Raw genomic sequence first — 21,965 nt, 5'->3', positions numbered from 1 at the left:
TTCTGGATTTTTGTTTCCAATATTGGGTTTTTTAATTGTTTTTGTGTTATTTAAGGTGCAATTTATATACAGTAGCTTATTTTTTTTTAATTTATTTTGAGTGGGGGGGTGAGGGGAGAGGCACAGAGAGAGAGAGAGAGAGAGAGAGGGAAAGAGAGAGAATCCCAAGCAGGCTCCATGCTCTCAGCGCAGAGCCCAACATGGGGCTCAAACTCACAAACCATGAGATCATAACCTGAGCCAAGCTCAAAAGTCAGATGCTTAACCAACTGAGCCACCCAGGTGCCCCTACAGTAGCTTATTTCTGAACTTTCTATTTTGTTCCACTTGTCTACTTATCCTTATGCCAATACCACACTGGCCATATTATGGTAGGTCCATTTTAAGTCTTAAAAGTAGTATAAATCTCATTTTGCTTTTCCCCCCCAAGATTATTTTAGTCATTCTAGGTCTTTTACACTTCCATACAAATTTTTAAGTCAGCCTGCCAATTTCTGTAGGATGGAGAAAAAAACACCTGTTGAAATTCTGATTGGAACTGCATAGCTCAACTGGGGGAGATCTGACATATTAGCAAAGATGAGTCAGTGTATCCTTGAAGACGGTATATAACCAAGGGATGGCATATTTATTTGGGTCGTCTTTAACTTCTCCAGGCAACATTTTCTAATTTTCTGGTATACACCTTTTTTTCAATTTATGTGTGTATTTTATATTTTTGAATTATAAAGGAAACTTTAAAAATTGTTCTAGTTGTTTGCTGCTAGAAGATAGAAGTAAAAGTGTTTTTACATATTGATTTTGGTTTTTTAAAAAGATTTTTTTTAAGTAGTCTCTACACCCAACATGGAGCTCAAGCTTACTCTGAGATCAAGAATCCCACACTCCACCAACTGAGCCAGCCAGGTGCCACTGTATTTGACTTTATATCCTACAACCTTACTAAATTCAATTATTCGCTCTAATGGTTGTTTTGTAGGTTCTTTAGGATTTTCTATGTAAACAATTATATCTGTGGAATAGAGACAGCTTTACTTCTTCATTTCCAATCTCTGTGAAAACTGGTATTTATATATTGTTCCTATACGTTGCTAGTATAGTTCTAATACTAGCTAGTACTAATACTTGCTAGCAAGTTCTAATACTTGCTAGTCCTATACTTGCTAGTATAGTTCTAATAACTAGTTCTAATAACTTTCTAGTTATTAGAACTTACTAGTTCTAATAACTTTTTTTTTAAGAGGCCGAAAGAGTTCTACAAAGACATTCACATAGTCTGCAACATCTTTGTCAGTTTTCTGTTACCAAGATTATGACAGACATATTAAACAAGATGGGAAGTGCTTTCCTTCTCTATTTCCCAAAATAATTTGTGTTAAATTGGTTCTATTTCTTACTTAAGTGTTCAACACAAATCATCAATAAAACTATCTGGACCTGGAGTTTTCTTTGTAAAATAAAGTTTTGATAACAAATGCAATTTCGTTAATAGACATTGGGCTACTCAGATACTCTATTTCATGTTCAATTCTGCTAAGTTACGTTTTTCAAATAATTATGTGCACTTCATCTAAATTGTTGAGTTTTTTTTTTTTTCAACGTTTATTTTATTTTTGGGACAGAGAGAGACAGAGCATGAACGGGGGAGGGGCAGAGAGAGAGGGAGACACAGAATCGGAAACAGGCTCCAGGCTCCGAGCCATCAGCCCAGTGCCTGACGCGGGGCTCGAACTCACGGACCGCGAGATCGTGACCTGGCTGAAGTCGGACGCTTAACTGACTGCGCCACCCAGGGGCACTGACTGTGCCCCAATTGTTGAGTTTTTTAACAACAGATATGAATAATCCCTTAATACCTTTTAACACTTGTAAGATCTATATCCCCTCTTTCATCCCTGATAGTATTCATGATTTCTTTTTCTTGGTCAGTTTCACTAACAGTTAATTTTAATGATCTTTAAACAAAAAAAAAAAACAAAAAAAAACTTTTGTCTTTATTAATTTTCTCTATTTTGTCCTATATTCAATGTCAGTGATTTCTACTGTTTTTCCTTTATTCTACTTACTTGGGTTTATTACGTTCATCATTTTCTAGCATCTTAAGTTGGAAACCTCATTCACTGATTTTTAAACTTTTCTCTAATATAAGCATTTAAACCTATATGTTTCCTAGTATTCACTTTATTTGCTACATCCCACAAGTTTTGATATGGTGAATTTCATTGCCAACTAGCTAACATTTTCTAATCTCTTTTACAAAATGTTTTCTTTCACCATGAGTTATTTAGAAATGTATTTTAAATATTCCAAATTTGCAGGACTTTTCTAGTGATCTTATTTTTTATTGATTTTTAACTTAATGCCATTGTAGTTAGAGAATATACTATGTAAGTTTTCAATATTTTGAAATTTGTTGAGACATATTTTATAGTTTAATGTATGGTCTATGTTGGTAAACATTTCCTGTGCACCTGAAAAGAATATTGTTGTTCTCCAGTTGTGTTGTGTATAGTGTTCTATAAATGTCAATTAGGCAAGGCAATGCATAACGTTATTCAGATCTTCTATACCTATATTGATATTTTTCAAGTTGTTCTATCAACTACTGAGGGAGGAGTATTAAAAACATCCAACTATAATTGTTGGGGCGCCTGGGTGGCTCAGTCAGTTGAGCGTCCGACTTCAGCTCAGGTCATAATCTCACGGTTTGTGGGTTCGAGCTCCGCATCCGACTCTCTGCTGACAGCTCAGAGCCTGGAGCCTGCTTGGGATTCTGTGTCTCCCTCTCTCTCTGCTCCTCCCCTGCTCACACTCTGTCTCTCTCTCAAAAATGAATAAAGATTAAAAAAAAATTTTTTTAATCCAATTATAATTATGGATTTGCCTTTTTCAGCTTTTGTTTGGTTTTGCTTCATGTGTATTGAAGCTATTTTATTAGGTTCATATACATTAATGATTGTGTCTTTTTTTTTTTTTTTAGTTTATTTATTTTGACAGAGACAGAGAGACAGAGAGAGAAGAGGAGGGGCAGAGAGAGAAGGAGAGAGTGAATCCCAAGCAGCCTCCAAGCCAACACAGGGCTCAATCTCACGAACTATGAGATCATGACCTAAGCTGAAATCACGAGTCGACACTTAACTGAGCCAGTTTTTCTGATGAAATGATTGTGTCTTTCTGATGATATTATCCTTTTACTATGAAATGTTTATCTCTGTAATTTTTTTTTTATTTGAGAGAGAGAGAGAGATTGAGCAGGGGAAGGGCAAGAGGGGAAGGGGGAGGGGGCAGGGAGAGATAAAGATCTTAAGCAGACTCCACATTCAGCGTGAGCCCAATACAGGGCTCGATTCCATGACCCTGGGATCATGACCTGTGCCAAAATCAAGAGTTGGACACTCAACCGACTGAGCTACCCAGGCACCCCTCTTATTTCTAGTAGTAGTCTTTGTCTTGAAGTCTATTTTGTCTGATGATAATATAGCCACTCCAGCATTCTTGTGCTTACTGTTCACACGGTGTACCTTTTCTCATCCTCTCACTTTCAATCTATTTGTGTCTATCCCTTTTTTATCCAGTCTGACAACCTGTACTGTTAATTTGGAGTGGTCAATCCATTTACACTTATGTAATTATTGATATTGGTTGATTTTGGTTTAGCTTCAATTTGTTTCATCTGGTTTTTGTTCCTCTATTCCTCCTTCCCTGCCCTCTTTTTAGGTTAACCTAATTATCTTTAGTATTTCATTGTAATTTTATGGGATTTTTAGCTAAACCTCCTTACCTATGTGTGACTACTCTAGGGACACACAATGTAAACTTATCACAATCTACTTACAGTTAATATTATACTACTTTAAGTAAAAATTTAAGAACCTTTGCAACAAAATAGTTCATTTACTGTCCTTCACCTTGTGGACCACAGTTGTCATATATATTACATATACAACAGTCCCCCTTTATCCACGAGGGATACGTCCCCAGTCAATGCCTGAAATTGCAGACAGTACTGAATCCTATATATACTACCTTTTTTTTTCTATTAAAACATAACTATGACAAAGCTTATAAATTAGGCAAGTAAGAGATTAACAATAACTAATAATAAAATAGAACAATTATACTGCAATAAAAATTATGTGTATGTAGTTTCTCTCAAAATAGCTCATTTTACTGTACTCACCCTTCTTCTTCTTGTGTTGATATAAAATGATAAAATGCCTACCTGATGAGTTGAAGTGAGGTGACTGATGTAGGTACTAAGACACAGCATCAGCTTACTAGTGCCCTTCTGATGATATGTCAGAAGGAGGATCATCTGCTATGGACTGCAGTTGACCACAGGTAACTGAAACCATGGAAAGCAAAACTGTGGATAAGGGAGGACTACCATACATATGGTACAGACCCATAAGACAGTGTTAAACAGTCTTATCTATTACAGAAATAGTCTTGTACATCTACATTTCCAGTGTTCTTCACTCTTTCTTATAGATCCACATTTCCATCTGGTATCATTTCTCTTCAACCTGAAGAACTTTCTTCAGTATCTTTATAGTACTGCTAGGATTCTGTTTTCCTTAGTCTAAAAATGCCTTTACTTTCCACTTTTAAAAAACATTTAAGCTGCATATGTAATTTTAGGTTGAGAACTTCTTTCAGCATTTAAAGATATCAGTCCATTGTATTCTTGCCACTGCTGTTATTGATGGGAAGTCAGCCATTAATTTCTATCATTGTTCTCCTTTATGTGAGAAGTCATTTTCCTCTGGCTGCTCTCATTTTCTCTTTATCTTTAATTTTCAGCAACATGACCGTGATGTGCCTGGAGTAATTTTCTTTATATCTATCCTACTTAGGATTGACTGAGATTCTTGGATTTTATAAATCTGTTTTTCACCAAACTTGAAACTTTTAGCCACTATTTCTTTTTTAATAACAGCTCTATTGAAATAGAATTCACATACCATAGACACATTCATTTAAAATATACAATTGACTGGGGGCGCCTGGGTTAACGTCTGACTTCGGCTCAGGTCATGATCTCATGACTCATGGGTTTGAGCCCCACGTCGGGCTCTGTGCTGACAGCTTGGAGCCTGCAGCCTGCTTCAGATTCTGTGTCTCTCTCTGTCTGTCCTTTCCCTGCTCTCTCTTTCAGAAATAAATAAACATTAAAAAAAATTAAATGTACGATTGAATGGTTTTTAGTATATTCACAGAGTTGTGCAATCATAAGCTTAATCCATTTTAGAACATTTTCATTACCCTCTTCCAAAAACACCTGTACCCTTCAGCTATCATCTCCACTCTCCTTATTCCCCCTAACCTGGTAACCATTATCTATTTTGTCTCTATAGATTTGCCTATTCTGGACATTTAACATAAATGGAATTACATAATATGTGGTCTCTTGTGACTAGCTTCTTTCACTTAGCATATTTTCAAAGTTCATCCATGTTGTAACAGGAATCAGCACTTCTTTCCTCTTTATGGTCAAAAATATTCCATTATACAGATACACCATCTATACAATGTTTTATCATTATTGTTTATCATCATTTATCATTCATCAGTTGATGGGACATTTGGGTTGTTTCCCCTTTTGAGACATTGTGAATAATACCACTATGAACATGCAAGTACAAGTTTTTATGTGGACATACGCTTTTATTTGTTGGGTATACAAGTAGGAGTGGAATTGCTGTGTAAAATGGTAACTCTGATACTTCTTGAGGAGGTGCCAGACTGTTTTCCAAAGTGGCTGCACCATTTTACAGTCCTACCAGCAGTGTTTGAGAGTTCCTATTGTTCCACATCCTCACCAACATTTGTTATTATTTCTCCACATTTTCACCAACACTGTAATTAGCTTTTTAATTACAGTCATCCTTGTAGCCATTGTGATTTTGATCTGCATTTCCTTGATGGCTGATAATGTTGAGTATCTCATGTGTTTGTGGCCATTTATGCATCTTCCTTAAAGAAACGTCTATACAGATCCTTCACTTGTTTTTAAATTGGGTTGTCTTTTGTTTACTTGTCAGCTATTATTTCTGCAAATATTTTTGTCTTGTTTTAATTATCTACTGCAGCATAAACCACTCCAAACCTAGTGCCATAAAACAGTAAGCATCTTAGTAAGCTCACAGATTTATGCATCAGAAATTCATTCAAGGGATAACTGGGAAAGCTTTACTCTGATTCAAGAATTCTGGGGCTTCATCTGGGATGCCATGAATGGCTGGGAGCTGGGATCACCTAGAAGTGAGTGGCTTCTTCACTCACATGGTTGGCTCCTGGACTGGAATGTCTCAAAGACCAGCTCAGCAAGGACTGTTAACTGAAGCACCTACACGTGGTTGCTCTGTGTAGCTTGGATGTCACCTCCAACCCGATTCTATTGGCCAAGAAAAGAACACGTATGATGGTAGATATTGTTGCAGCCATCTTTGGAAAATACAATCTGCCACATGTCTTCTCTCTCCTTGCCTTCTAGGACTCCAAATACAAACATATTAATATTGTCTCACAGTCCCTGAGGCTGTTTTTGTTTTTCAATCTTTTTTCTCTTTTCTTCAGAGTGGATAATTCCTGTCTATTTTCAAGTTCACTGACCCTTTCTTTAGCCATCTCCAATCTGCTGTTAAGCATATCCAATTAATTTTTCATTTCAGGTATTGTACTTTTAAGTTCTAGATTTTACATTTGGTTCTTTTTATAGTTCCCACTTCTCTGCTGAGATTCTCCATCTGTTCACTTATTATTACCAAGTTTGTTTAATGTCCTTGTCTGATAATTTCAACATCTGAGTCATCTTGGGGTCAATTTGTATTGACTGCTATTCTCAACGAGTCACATTTTCCTTCATTGCACATCTAGTCATTTATTATTGTTTACTGAACATTATTGAAATTCTAAATCCTGTCAATCTTCCTCTGAAGAGTGAATTTTGTTCTAGTGGGAAATTCACTTGTCTAGATTCATACTCCAAACTCTGTCACCCCCATAAGAGGCAGCAGCTAAATCTCAGCTCAATTCTTTCAGCTAACTATTGCCTTTTCTAGGCTTCATGAAACCTTTCCTCATGCATGTCAAGGATTTGGACAGAATTTAAAAGCAGACTGTAGGGCTCCCTCTTCTGTTACTCTCTCCTTTCTGAGATTTCTCCCCTCATTTCCCAGCCCCTCTTATAGTCCTGAACTCTATTCTCTGACTCCCCAAGCTAGTAAAACCGTAGATTTTTGCTTGAATTCTAGCCACCGCCCACCATGCAAACTGGGGAGTATCCTCAGGCAAAAAAAATTTATGAGAAACCTACCCAGTACAGTTCCCATCTTTCAAATTTTCTGTCAATTTCTGCCTGATTTGGTCACTCTCCAATGTGTTTAAATGGTTGTGTGGTTTTTTTTAATATACTGTCCAGAGTTCATAATTGTTATCTGAGAAAAAGCTAAGTCAACATAAGATACTGCTATAGCATTAGAAGAAACCTTTTATACTAGATCTCATTGGTATTATATCCTCCCCAAAAGGCAACCATGATTTGAGTTACCAAAAACACATATGACCAGATGTGCACAAATGTGCCCTCTCAAAACAGTGTGATAAATGGTAATAGATAAATCATCCTCTTAGTGATTGCTTATCATAAAAAATTGAAATATAAAAAATATAAAGAAAAAAGGAAAAGGTATAAAAGGAAAAAATAAGTTTCTAATACACACACACACACACACACACACTGACTGAGCTCACCAGGTGACCCAAGTCAGTCTTCTAGGACTGAATACTTGCAATCTGGCCCACCAGCAAGGATCCAGCATGTTACATATGGACTCCTCATCTAATTGACTGTTAACATATTTGAGTACCACCTGGAATTATGGCTGTAAGATAGACAGATGTATAAAATAGAATTATCCCATATATACTCTTCTAAAACTTGCTTTTATTTTCAATGAACAATATATCTTAGGCATTTTATACTGTCAAATTTCTTTTTAATAATTGGAGACTACCCACAAGCAACACTTCTTTCTGTATGGAGCATTATGATTTATTTAATAAGTCCCTATTGATTACTCTTCTACATTACTCTCATTAAATAGCCTTATAGGTTTTTCTCACTTGTTTGATTCCTTCTATAGGATGAATTCATAAAAGTGGAATTATACATTTTACATTTTGACAGATACTGACAAATTTCCCCCCATAGACATGATATTGATTTACACTCTCAATAATTGTAACCAATTATACAAAATTCTGAACATCCATGGTAGCTATGTAGTCAATGAACTGAAGCCCTCCCATTTACCCTACCTTCCCATCCCAATACTAGACCAGTTAATATTCTGGAGGTTCTGGAGAGTTCTCTTTCCTTAATGCTCAACAGTTGCCCTGATGAACATTCTAATTCCCTTCCCTAAGCTGGAAGCCTTGCTAAAACCTAGCCTATTTAGCTGAAGCCCTAATACCCTGTCTGGTTTGAGCCAGCCTTCTTCATCTTCTTCTTATTGTTTAAAGGTTTTATTTTTTTAAAGTAATCTCTACACCCAACTTGAGGCTCGAACTCACAACGCCGAGATCAAGAGTTGCATACTCTACTGACTGAGCCAGCAGGTGACCCAAACCAGTCTTCTTCTAGAACTGAATACTTGCAATGTGGCCCACTAGCAAGGATCCAGGCATGTAAGGCATGTTACATATGGACTCCTCCTCATCTTACTGACTGTTAATGTATTTGAGTACCACCTGGAATTATGGCTGCAATTTCTTAGCCAATGTCTTTTCTACATAACCTTTTATTGGTCATTCTAGAATTAGAACTAACATCGTGGGGGCTCCTCATCAACTGTAACTCAGAAATAGCTGCCCTCTTCCCTCTCAATTCTTTAACCATTCAGTTCCCATAGTGATTAGGTCCCAGATTCTTTCCCTTATACCAGTCTTGAAGATATTACACCTCATGTCCCAAGTCTTAGAATTAATGAAATCTGAATATTATATTTCTAATTTTAAGACTTACACACAGGCTCTTGGATTAGCCAAAGTGAAACTGCCTATTGCTAATGCTCAGAAGAGGCCTATTCTACTAACAGATATTGTTCATTATTCACTACTGAAATGTGAACAGAGATTTCTCCATGGTATAGCCTCAAACAATTATTTAGAAAAGTGTGGCACATAAATTATCTGAGTTTTGAAAACCACTCAAGGAGGAAACTGAGGAAAAAAGATTCCATACACAAGGCTGTCCTTAATTTTTTAGCAGAATTGGCCATAATTTTGGCTAACATGTATGTTTACTTTAAAAAGCACAGACTGCTCAAAATGAGCTATGTTTCACATCTGATGGTGAAAGAAAAGCCCTGGCAAACCTCTGAGTAGTTTCCCCCACAGAGATCATTCAACGAACAAATACCTAAGATAGCATATTCACTGACTAGTATAAATTGTTTCAAACCATGTAAGTAGCTGTGGAGGAAACAAAGAAGAGCTTAAAATAAAAACAAAGGTCTTGGGGGACACCTGGGTGGCTCAGTCTGTTGGGTGTCCAACTTCAGCTCAGGTCATAATCTTGCAATTCATGGGTTTGAGTCCTGTGTTGGGCTCTGTGCTGACAGCTTGGAGCCTGCAGCCTGCCCAGGATTTCTGTCTCTCTCTCTCTCTCTCTCTCTGCCCCTCCCCACTGGTGCTTTCTCTCTCTCTCTCTCAAAAACAAAACATTAAAAAAAAAAAATGTCTTAGGGCAGGCACCTGCGTGGTTCAGTGGGGTTGAGTGTCTGACTTCAGCTCAGGTCATGGTCTCATGGTTCATGGGTTCGAGCCCCACATCAAGCTTTGTGCCGACAGTACAGAGCCAGCTTCAGATTCTGTCTCCCTCTCTCTGCCCCTCCCCCATTCACATTTTTTTTCTCTCTCTCTCTCAAAAATAAACATTAAAAAAATTTTAAAACAACAACAAAAACAAAGGTCTCTAACCCTAATGACTATGTGTTCCTCTAGAGCTAACATTGTGTCATTTCCATCTGTGTCTGGCACAAAGTCTAGGACAAGAATGCTCAATTAATTTTTATTGATTATAATACAAAGCAAATAAATGATAATTGCCAAAGAGATGGAATGAACTAAAGGGTATATCCAACAATCCAACCACATTCTATCACACACTGTAAGCCAACTATAATACTCTGATTAACTGGACATGTTAAACCAGGTTTAAGAGTGTCATATGTAAACACGGAAATAAACTTATCTGTGAAGTTAAGGTAGAAGGCACACCCTTCCCATTAGAGACAAGTAGAAAGTACGAGGTTTTTTAAAAGGAGAGAGAGAAAAATAAGTATATTCTAAAAGCTGTGTCTAAAAGGGGCACCTGGGTGGCTCAGTCAGTTAAGTGACTTTTTCCTTTTTAATTTTAAGATTATTTATTTATTTATTTATTTATTTATTGAGAGAGAGAGAGAGAGAGAGAGAGAGAGAGAGAGAGAGAGGGAGGGAGTGGGAGAGGGGCAGAGAGAGAGGGAGAAACAGAATCCCAAGCAGGCTCCTCATTGTCAGGGTGGAGCCCAGCGAGGGGTTCCAACTCACGAACCATGAGATGATGACCTGAAGCTGAAACCAAGTGTCAGATACTTAATCAACTGAGCCACCCAGGTGCCCCAAGTGACTGACTCTTAATCTCAGCTCAGGTGTTGATCTCACAGTCATAATCTCACAGTTTTAAGTTCAAGCCCTGTACTGGGCCTGAAGCCTACTTAAAAATTTTTTAAAAATTTAGGGGCGCCTGGGTGGCGCAGTCGGTTAAGCGTCCGACTTCAGCCAGGTCACCATCTCGCGGTCCGGGAGTTCGAGCCCTGCGTCAGGCTCTGGGCTGATGGCTCAGAGCCTGGAGCCTGTTTCCGATTCTGTGTCTCCCTCTCTCTCTGCCCCTCCCCCGTTCATGCTCTGTCTCTCTCTGTCCCAAAAATAAATAAAAACGTTGGAAAAAAAATTTAAAAAAAATAAAAATTTAAATATAAGTTCTGTCTAGAAGCCTTTAGAATAAAAAAATATATATCAGGAAAAATGAAAAAGAAGGATATTTCTCTGAGATAAAAATTATTTTTAAAATAATAGCTAACATTTAATAATTGCTTACTTTCTTCCAGGCACTGTCCTAATAAGCACTCTGTTTTTAATTAATTGATTTCTGTCAATGACCCCATGATATAAAGGACAACGATTATCTCCATTTGACAGAAGAGAGAACTGAAGTATAGAAAGGTTAAGTAACTTGCCCAAGATCACAGCAAGCTAGGATTCAAAATCAAGCAGTATGGCTCAACAACTTGCAGCCTCAACTACACTATGCCATCTCTCTGACTTTTAACAAAGTCAACAGAGGTGTAAAGGTCTGGAGAAGTTTGTTGCCTCAGACCTGGATCAATGGCAATACAGAATAAGCTGAGCCCTACCTAGATGTGTTGGTGTAGTATACAGACATCTATGATCTAGCCTCTATCTTCCCAGTATCATCTCGATCTATGTTCCACCCTCAAACCCTACATTCCAGGGACACAGAACCATATGCAGTCTCTTAAAGGCACCCTACTGTTTCTCAGTTCAGTACCACTGCTCATGCAGTTCCCTCTGCCTGGCATCACCTCTCTGCCCCTGACTATCTGTGCCCCTCAGGCTCCACAGATAACTTCTTAATGCCTTGCTGAGCTTATCGTTTACAGGCCTGTTTTTCACTGGATGCAGGTGAGTCCTTGAAAGGGATGCCTGTCTCACTGTTTTTGGAGTTGCTGGTGCTTGGCACACAATTCAGGTGGTCAGTACAAGTTTCCTGATAGAATTAATGGATAAATGGTCTCAGAAACAGAGTCCTCAAAGGCAGCCCGGGGCCTGGGATTAGCTGAGGTGAAGGCTAGCTCCGTATCTGAGAAAGAGTGAACCACCACCTGCACCTGACCATCCAACTATCTTGCAGCAAATCTTCCTCAAAGATACTGAAGAACCTCTCAGAGGTTTACAGGCTCAGAGGACTAAGGAACCACAAGTCAGCTCCATCTGAAAGGAAGGGAGAGAGTAAGGACTCTGCTGAGGTTCAGGAAAAATACATTGCCTCTGTTAAGACATTTTCTCAATGAGAGAAATCAACCTCTGTTAAGACATTTTCTCAAATGAACTGTATTCCTGAACTGCAGCCCTTTCTTTAACATGAATTTAAAAAACACACAGATTTCAAAGAGAGAGAGAAAGAAGGAAAGAGGAGAAGAAAAGGAAAACAGATTTATCTAAGAAAAGAGAAATGCATGTTTTCAGCTCTGCCTGGGAAAGCACTAGACCACAGAGCTGGAGGCACTCAGCGTCAATGAACTTAGCCTATCCTTTTCTGGATTTTCTAGATTTTAGAACTCTCCAACTCTCCAAAGACACACACATGCCACAAACAGCTGCCCAGACCCCTGCTCCTCCCCCACTGCCATGGAAACCATTTTTGGAAAATAAAAAACAAATTGGGAACTTTTAAGAGTATTTGTGGATTCAAAAGCTATGAAAGTAAGAGGAAGTTAGGGAAGCTGACCCTGTGGGACATTTTCTGAATGAGAATTGGTCTGATTAGAGTAGCATTTCTTCTCCAAAATATGTTCTCTACATTCACCCCTGACTTAGCTGAAATCACATATCCTAAAGAACTGGGAATTTTGGTGCGAAAGTGAGAGGAGGAAGGCATGCAGGCTTGGGAGGGCGGTATGGTAGTGGAGGGCTGAGGGCAGAATTAGAGCAATGGGGTGCATGAGGAGGTGGGAAACAGACATCAAGAGAAGAGAGAGCGTATCAAGAGTAAACTTCAGCTGTTTCAGAATTTAGTCTAAGTTAGCGATTCTCAACCCTGACAGACTCAATTCCATGAGTGGCACTGCCAAGAGTGACAACATTTTCTAAAATAATGACAAACACTTGGTAAAGTTTGAAACAATCTTCCCGGAGTACCTGGGTGGCTCAGTCTGTTAAGCATCCGACTTTGGCTCAGGTCATGATCTCACAGTTCGTGAGTTTGAGTCCTGCATCAGGCTCTGTGCTGACAGCACAGAGCCTGGAGCCTGCTTCGGATTCTGTGTCTCCCTCTCTCTCTGCCCCTCCCCAGCTCATGCTGTGTCTTTCTTTTTCTCTCAAAAGTGAATAAACATAAAAAAAAAAAATCTCCCCCCATGGTAGGTGCAATCTAGAATATTCACTGTAGTTTAAAGTCGTACAATATTTTGTGTTTATTACAAGAGTTAGACTCTATGTTTATATAAACGGGCAACTCACCTATGTAAAGTCTAACAAATACTCAAAATTCAAAAGGACAAAGGACAATGCTTCTTTGTGTGACATTATTCTGCATGATCTCAGCATCTCTAGCCTGCTAAATGCTGGTCACACTCCTAAATCACAACCATAAAAAGTCCTTGCTGCGATCTCAATGACCTAAAAGATTTTACTCCAAGGATTGGGAGAGAAAAAACTTTTTTCTTCTATTTCATCCCCACTCCTCCTTCAAATGGTTCCTTAACAACCAAGACCCAAAACTCCCATCTACTGAGTTTATATGTAGTTAACCCACTATGGGTTTTGTGGGCTAACCTGAGAACCTATTCAACACTCAATACAATATTTCTACTAAACTACACACTCCCAATTCCAAACTTAGAAATGAAATTTGAGAATATATCATTCCATAAGTCAGAGACTTACATATACTAACCTCTCACCATCAATGTTCCATTTTTTTTTAATTTTTTTAATGTTCATTTATTTTTGAGAGGAAGACAGAGCATGAGTGGGGGAGGGGCAGAGAGAGAGGGAGACACAGAATCCAAAGCAGGCTCCAGGCTCAGAGCTGTCAGCACAGAGCCCAATGTGGGGCTCGAACCATGAACCGCAAGATCATGACCTGAGCCAAAGTCGGACGCTTAACTGACTGAGCCACCCAGGCACCCCTCTTTTTTTAAAGTTTATTTATTTATTTAACTATAAAGAAGAGACAGAGTGCACAAGCAGGGAGGGCCAGAGAGAGAATAGAGAGAGAATCCCAAGCAGGCTCCACACTGACAGCACGGAGCTCAATGCAGGGCTCAAACTCACAAACTGTGAGATCATGACCTGAGCCAAAACCAAGAGTCAAATACTTAACTGACTGAGACACCTAGATGCACCACCGTTCTAATTTTCTTAAACAATGGGCTAACATCCAAGCTACACATGACCAATGGACTATACAGATTAAGTATATATGTAAAATGATCATTGCTGTAGGCACATAAAACATTGTCAATCCAACAAATATTTATGATACATCTAGTTCTTATTTTCGTAGCAAGAAGGTACAAACTACATACCCTTTACCTAAATTCTAACCTATAATATTTTATACTTGTTTTCTGCTTTACTATATAGATACTGATTGATTCTACTGCTTATAAATACTGGAAAATGTTCTACAGTATCTGATACTAATAAGTCAACATCAGTAGCAAGCACTTGCCTCATCACACAATGATAAAAGGTCTCTTAACAATACTGGATTTCCTTGACCCCTTGTCTCCTCCCACCACTATCCCTACTCCCCAAGTTTAAGGTTCCCTGAATTCTAGCCATGCATTCCCATTCCACACATCTTCTGCACCCACTCAAAGCATCTTCAAACTCTCTGGTTTTCAAGGCAGACAATGGACCACTATCCCTGCCATCAAGGATGACACACTCCAGTGTGTGTAGAGAATTGAGCTGTGATGAAAAGAATCTTTTTTTTCTTTCAATGATTAAAGCCATACTTACAGATTTATTATCCAACCAGGTTCTATATTAGGTGAGAGCTAAATGACCTCTGATTTTTTTCACTCTAAGAATACAATATATGATTGTGCTATGTTCTTAGATTATGTATAAGTAAATTCACTGGACCCAACTCCATGTATATATTTCTGCTATTTCATCCATGCTGAGGTCAAAGTTTCTTCTTCGTAGTATGCCTTGATATTAAAAACAACAACAACAACAAAAAAACCAAAAAGCGATAGACAGGAATAGCCCCTGTTCTCTCTTCTCCTTAAGCACTGATACAAAGAGCATCTGACGGGGCGCCTGGGTGGCGCAGTCGGTTAAGCGTCCGACTTCAGCCAGGTCACGATCTCGCGGTCCGGGAGTTCGAGCCCCGCGTCAGGCTCTGGGCTGACGGCTCAGAGCCTGGAGCCTGTTTCCGATTCTGTGTCTCCCTCTCTCTCTGCCCCTCCCCCGTTCATGCTCTGTCTCTCTCTGTCCCAAAAATGAATAAACGTTGAAAAAAAAAATTAAAAAAAAAAAAAAAAGAGCATCTGACGCTGGACGTTTAACCAACTGAGCCACCCAGGTGCCCCCCAAATGTCTAATCCCTTAGATATGTTAGGCACAACCTTAAAGATGTTGGGCTCAGTCAGTCAAGCATCTGACTCTTGATTTCGGATCAGGTCAAGATCTCATGGCTTGTGGATTCAAGCCCCGAGCTAGTCTCTGAAATGACAGTGTTAGCTAAGCTCTGAACTGACTGCCTGGGATAGTCTCTCTTTCTCTCTCTCTGCTCCTGTCCTACTTGCATGCTCTCTCAAATAAACTTAAAAAAAGAAAAAAGAAAGAAAGAAAATAAAGAAACTAATAGCAATCTCTCTTGAGATTGCTCAACTTCTAGATAAATAGTAATAGTCACTATTTATTGAATACTTTTTCGGGACCAGGCATTTTTATAAATTACTTCTAATCCTCAAAAACACACTGTGCATTACTGTCTCCCATTTCACAGATAAGGAAACTGAGCTTCAAGAAGCTGAAAGACTTGCTGAACACACAGCTTATAAGCAGCAGAGTCAAAATGTGCGGCCACTTTCTGGAATCCAAAGTCCTGGTTCTTTCTGCTACACTGACGTGTGTCTCAATCAATTTTTCAAAGCAGGTAATTTCATGATTTGTGAACCATACATTAAGCTATTGTGTGTCAGATACATACAACCGTATGGCTTTGAAATTTTTATTACTTTTAAATGCTACATTTTAAGACACAAGACACCGTTCCAAGTAAGAAATTTTATGGGGTGGTAGTTATAAATTACCCTAATTATTTTTATTTAACCTGCCTAATTTGAACATTTCTCCAAAAAGATCTTATGTTTTCGATGTTCTGACATTTGCTTGTGACTAAAATTTACAAATAGATCAGAATTTAAAAACTAAACAGAGGCAAATATAAAGTAGCCATCTGGTTTACCACAATGAAGTGTAAAAAAAAAAAAAAAAATTTCAAAACATATCCACCAAAATGGCTAAAATGAAAAAGACGAAAAATACCAAGTGTTGGCAAAGGTGCAGACCATCCAGAACTCTCAAACACTTCCAGTGGAAATGGAAATTGATACAGCCACTTTGGAAAACTGTTTAAAAACATCTATTAAAATTTATCATATGCATATCCCACAACCCAGAAATTCCACTCTTATGCATATACCCAATAGATATGTGTACATTTGCTCACCAAAAGACATATACTAGAATGTTTCTACCAGCACTGTTCATTATAGCCCAAACTGGGAAGCTAACCAAATGTCCATCAATAGTAAAACATATCAATAAATTGAGGTATATTCACATAATAGAATGCCACACAGCAATGAAAATGCAGAGTCTACAATTTGATTAATCTCACAAAATAACATTGAGCTAAAGAAATCAGACATAGAAGCATATATATTATATGATACCATTTATATAAAATACAAAAACAGGTAGAATCTATATTGTTAGAAATCAGGACAGTGGTTACTCTTTGGTAGAGATAATGACAGAAGACACAAGGAGGCTTCTTAGGTGCTGGTAATATTGTTTCTTCATATGGATGCTGATGACAAGAGTATACTCAATTTGAAATATTCAGAAGATGGGAAGCTTATAGTAGCCTAACAGTAAAGAGAATCAGAACGCCTACATTTGAATCTCAGTTCCATCACTTACTAGTTATGACTTTGGGCAAGTTCCTTAACCTCCCTGTGCCTCATTTCTTCATCTATAAAACAGGCCTAATAACTACCACATAGGGTTAGTCTGAGAATTACATCATCATAAGACTTGTAAAGTGCTTATTTATACAGTTGGTTATTATCATTATTTGCTAAGTAAAAAAAAAAAAAAAAGCTTTATTCTGAAGCAACTCAAGAAAATGAAGAAGGGAAACAAAGACATATAAGATTTGACTATTACTAGAAAATGCACAGGGCACCTGACTGGCTCAGTTAGTTAAGTGTCTGACTCCTGATTTGGGCTCAGGTCATGATCTCACAGTCATGATTACTTTTTAATTTTTTTTTTAATGTTTATTTTTGAGAGATAGACAGACAGAATATGAGTGGGGGAGGGGCAGAGAGAAAGGGAGACACAGAATCTGAAGCAGGCTCCAGGCTCTGAGCTGTTAGCACAGAACCCGACGTGGGGCTCAATCTCACGAACTGTGAGATCATGACCTGAGCCGAAGGCAGAGGCTTAACCAACTGAGCCACCCAGGCGTCCCACTCATCGTGATTACTTTTGTCTCAGCCATGTATCGGGCTCCACACTGGGTGTGGAGCCTGCTTAAGATTCTGTCACTCACCCTCTGCCCCTTTCCCACTTGCTCTGTGCACATGCGAAAAAGAAAAGAAAATGAACAAAATAATTATTTAGGAAATGAAGGCAATAATAAGTAAAGTTTAGTAAAAAGGGGCATGACCTGGAAGTTAAAACTACTCCTATAAATCTTCACCTAAACAGACCCTGGACCAGCAGTCAGTTTCTCTGAGCCTGCAGCTCCCCACTGTCCACTGGGGGTTGGCCACAATGATCTCCTCAGGATGATGAGTAATAACAAGGGGAGGCACTGATCACAAACTAAGAGGGCTGAGCTCACAGTAGGGTCTCTTATTCTCCAAGAGGACTCTGAAATCTTGTATGCCTCTGGATTTCATTAATACTTGTTTTTAAAATACTTATCATGCCTATCAGCTGTCTCTCCATCACTCGGGGTCACATTTCTTGCAGCTATTTAGAGTAAATAATTAAGACTTCTGGTAGGTTTCTAAAAGAGCCACTCAAATGGGTTGCTGTCACCCATACTACGGAGGTATTCCTAACTTCTCTGGTCATGTTATAATAGCTACTCTTTATTAAACCCTACTTATATGCTGGGCCCTATAATAAATACTTTATCCCCAATCTTCAAAACAATGTGCTGGGTACTTAGTATTCTTCATTATTCTCATCTTTCACAGATAAGAAAACTAAGGCTCAGAAAGGCTGACCCATTCAAAAGGGCAGAGCTGGAAGGTGAATCAGGCTTCTCTGGCTCCAGAGTCCCATGCTCTTTCCACGAGCCACAGTCCCTCGACTTACTTGACAATCAATCACATTTCTTACAAAAGGACATTAGCTAAGGTGAGCTAAAACAAAAATAATCTAATTTAGTGAAAAATCAATTTTGGATTTTTTTTAATGATTACTTTTGTTTCTAAGTAAAGGTCTCCTCCTGGGTCAATTTAAATGAATACTGCGCATTGAAACTATTTGTATTACACAGCAGTCATCTAAACCATAGGTTAAAGCCCTTAAAAGATATTTACATTTCTTCCCTGCTGAATCCCCAGTGACCAGATCAGGGCCAGGCCTAGAGCTGGCACTTAACAAAAACATCTTGATGACCACTTCTCTCAAATCTTGTTTACCAAAATACTCTACTGATAAGAAGGATGCATTCTAACAAAACACTTTAATATCTTATACTTCATGACCAAAATTAAACATGAGAGAGAGTCACTGAAATATCCTTCCTGCTGTTAAGACACTCTCCTCCAGGTCAAGTGGCACTGTCATCATCCACAAGTAATTATTAAACACCTACAAATATTTATTTAACATACTGAGGTAACTCAGTATACCTTCTCTTCTCTTTCTCCATGAGATATGGCAAGCCACAGAAGCTGTGGCTTCCCTCCAGGCAGGCCAGCCTCTGCAGGTATCGTAGAGACCATACAAAGACACAAATGTCATACATGATTAGGCCAAAGGCCCAAGGAGTCTGATCTGTCCCTCAAATAGATCCATGTCCTACCACCTTTTCCTGGAGCCCTGATATTGCAGACCCAAATAACCTTCTCTTCCTCTTCCCTATCAACCGCACAACACTGAGGAACCCAGAAATTTCTCCCAATGTCTGTCATACCTACTCCTACCTCATCTAAAAGAGATACTTTGTTCATCTCCAAGGATCCACTGAATAAGTCAGTGTATAGTATTAAATTTTTTCTTTAAAAACTTTATATTCATAGAGAGTACACAGAATATGTGTGCACTAAGCTGGATTCTATTCCATTACTTTACCTTCCATTGCAGCTTGGGCAAGTTGCTTATCCTCTCTGGGCTTTAGTTTCCTCAGCCATAAAATGAGGAGAGTGAAACTAACTAGTCAGGGGTTATTCACCTAGTTCCAGGATCCCTTGAAAGATTCAGGCATGTGCTTTGGGGGTTAATAACTCTCCGCCAGAATTTATATAAAAATTACCTGTTTGCATATGTGTATTTTTCTGGAGAAGTCTATGGCTTATATCAAATTGTCAGCCAAGTCATGGCCCCCAAAATAACTACAGCCCATGTTTAACTGAGCACTTACTATGTGCTAGGCACTGTGTAAGTCTACATATATTTATTCATGTAACCCTCACAATAACCCTTTGAGTTAGATACAATTATTGTCTTCATTTTACAGTTGAAGAAAGTAAACCAGAAAGAGCCTGGGCTCTTAAACACGAGGCTATGTTGGGTGAGATCATCTCTAAATCCTAAAATTCTCTGATTCTATGTTTATTTAAATGAATAGTTTTCCTTTAGTTAAATTTTCTGTACCACTCACATTCATTAGTCCTACCTTTTTTTTTAATGTTTATTTTTGAGGCGAGAGCGAGAGCGAGAGCGAGCGCGCGCACCAGTGGGGGAGGGGCAGAAAGACAGGGAGACACAGGATTTGAAGCAGGCTCCAGGCTCTGAGCTGTCAGCACAGAGCCGGAGGCGGGGCTTGAACTCATGAACCGCGAGATCATGACCTGAGCCAAAGTAGGACCCTCAACAGACTGAACCACCCAGTGCCCCTAGTCCTACCTTTTTTTTAAGTGACTCAGGACCCTGAGATCAAGAGTCAGATCCTCTAGCCATTGAGCCAGCCAGGTGCCCCCATTAGTCCCACTTTTAAATCTTTATACAGAACAACCAAACTCATGGAACATCCCAGATGAATGCTACCTGAAAAATAATATATTAGAAAACTAATCTGAGTAAAGGGTCCAAAGGCACTTTCCAGTCCCAGCCTCCAATCCGCTTTTACTTTTACAACATGGTGATTAACTAACAGATGTATCTGAATCTAATTACTAAAGTCTAAAATCAAAGAACAGTAAATAAGCCAGAGTATCAGCCAGAAAGGGGGATGCAGCGGCAGCAAAAGCTTCTCACCATACCACTCATCAATCCAGTGAAAAGACCAGGAAAGGTACATTGGTCCAAGGCCCCTGTGCCCCCTGTTGACTAGCGACACCCCCCTAATCCCACCTCCTGAAAACCACTGATCAGTGTAGACAAGGCTTGAATCAGTCTCCCCTTGAGATACAAAGGCTGGTTAAAAGTATTAAGGCATTCCCAAATCCTGCCTTGGAATAAGAAGCGAAAACTAAGTGAAAGGCTTCCAATTTTTGCACACACCGGTTGTGACAACCTGCAACGGTAACACAGGAGTCAGCAGTTACCCAGTTACTGGAAACTGTTTTGCCGGACACCAGCCTCCCCCCCCCCAAATTACTGAGGGACATAACATTGCTTAATAAATGGCTGCAAAGAAGTGGACTTTGTTAGTTCATTTCACAGGCTGTCAAAAATCCTCCACATCTTAAAGGGAAGGTTGTTGAAACTTTATGCCCAACTCTTATCACCTTTATCCATTTAGTTTGTGTAATGAGAAGAGAAGCAAAGGAGGGAGAAAAGAGATCAAGGGAATGGCCCCGGGTGCAGGGATTATATCCTTTCCAGGGGTGATGCAACAGGGTCAGTCAAAGAAGTGGAGGAGCTGGGAGCTTCTAGGAAGGAAGAAACCAGTGTCGGAGTTGGAAATCCGAGCGGAAAATGGATTATGAAGGACTAGGGGTCACGGTTATTTAGAAGAGGCCGGAGAATAAAGGGTCTAGTCTGGACCTAGCACCAGGAAGGAGAGAGAGAGGAAGCGGTGGAAGGGTTGGTGGGGCCGGTAAGGAGGCGGGCAGAGGAACCAAAGGGGAGAGGAAAAGGCAGGGTCGGACAGGAAAGGGTGGCATCCCTGGGGGCCTCGGAGGGGACGGTCTGAGTGTCTGGGGGACGTGCAAGCGAGGACGGGGTGACCTGTTCGGCTGTGTGGGAATTGAGTGCGGGGGCGGCCGGCCAGGAGGGATACGGAGGCTGCAAGAGTGGAGGGGAGAGCCTGGAGTGCCCCCCGAGGGCAGGAGCGCCCAGCACTGGAGGGCCCAGGGCGAGGGAAGAAGAGTGGTGACAACGGTCGGGGCCAGCGGAGCGGGCCGGAGGCTGTCCAGCTCGAGTTGAGGCGAGGGCCGCCAGGGAGTCCCGGCTCGGGCTGAAGAGAGGGAGACCGGCCCGAAGCAGGGGGTACGGGAGGAGGGTCGAAGGGGGTTAGGAAGGGCCCCGGGACGGCTGGGGGCCGGCGCTGGCGCTCTCACCGGGACAGGTGCTTCAGGATCTGCTTCTTAATGATCCCGGCCATGCCGGAGCCGCGGCCCGCGTGGAAGGCAGGCGGGCAGCTGTGGCCTCCTCAGTCGTGAAGAGGCGGCCCCTCAACTCGCCGCGGCGCGGGGACCGGATGCCGCCGCCACAGCCGCCGCCATGGCGCTCTCCCGCCCCTGCCC

General features: G+C 40.0%; 1 protein-coding gene across 2 annotated transcripts in view; it reads right to left on the bottom strand.

The window, feature by feature from the left end:
• Positions 1 to 21,965, bottom strand: part of UHRF1BP1 (UHRF1 binding protein 1) — a 72,172-nt gene extending 50,207 nt beyond the window's left edge. For both annotated transcript variants that reach the window (XM_030315301.1, XM_030315302.1), the window contains exon 1: positions 21,780 to 21,965. In XM_030315301.1, coding sequence (XP_030171161.1) covers positions 21,780 to 21,823 — 44 coding nt within the window. In that variant the 5' untranslated portion in view covers positions 21,824 to 21,965. The remainder of the gene's footprint in view (positions 1 to 21,779) is intronic.

Source organism: Lynx canadensis, chromosome B2, assembly GCF_007474595.2.
Source record: "Lynx canadensis isolate LIC74 chromosome B2, mLynCan4.pri.v2, whole genome shotgun sequence".
NCBI lineage: Eukaryota > Metazoa > Chordata > Mammalia > Carnivora > Felidae > Lynx > Lynx canadensis.
The sequence above is the reverse complement of the archived record's forward strand: the minus strand, read 5'-3'. Positions and strand labels throughout refer to the sequence as shown.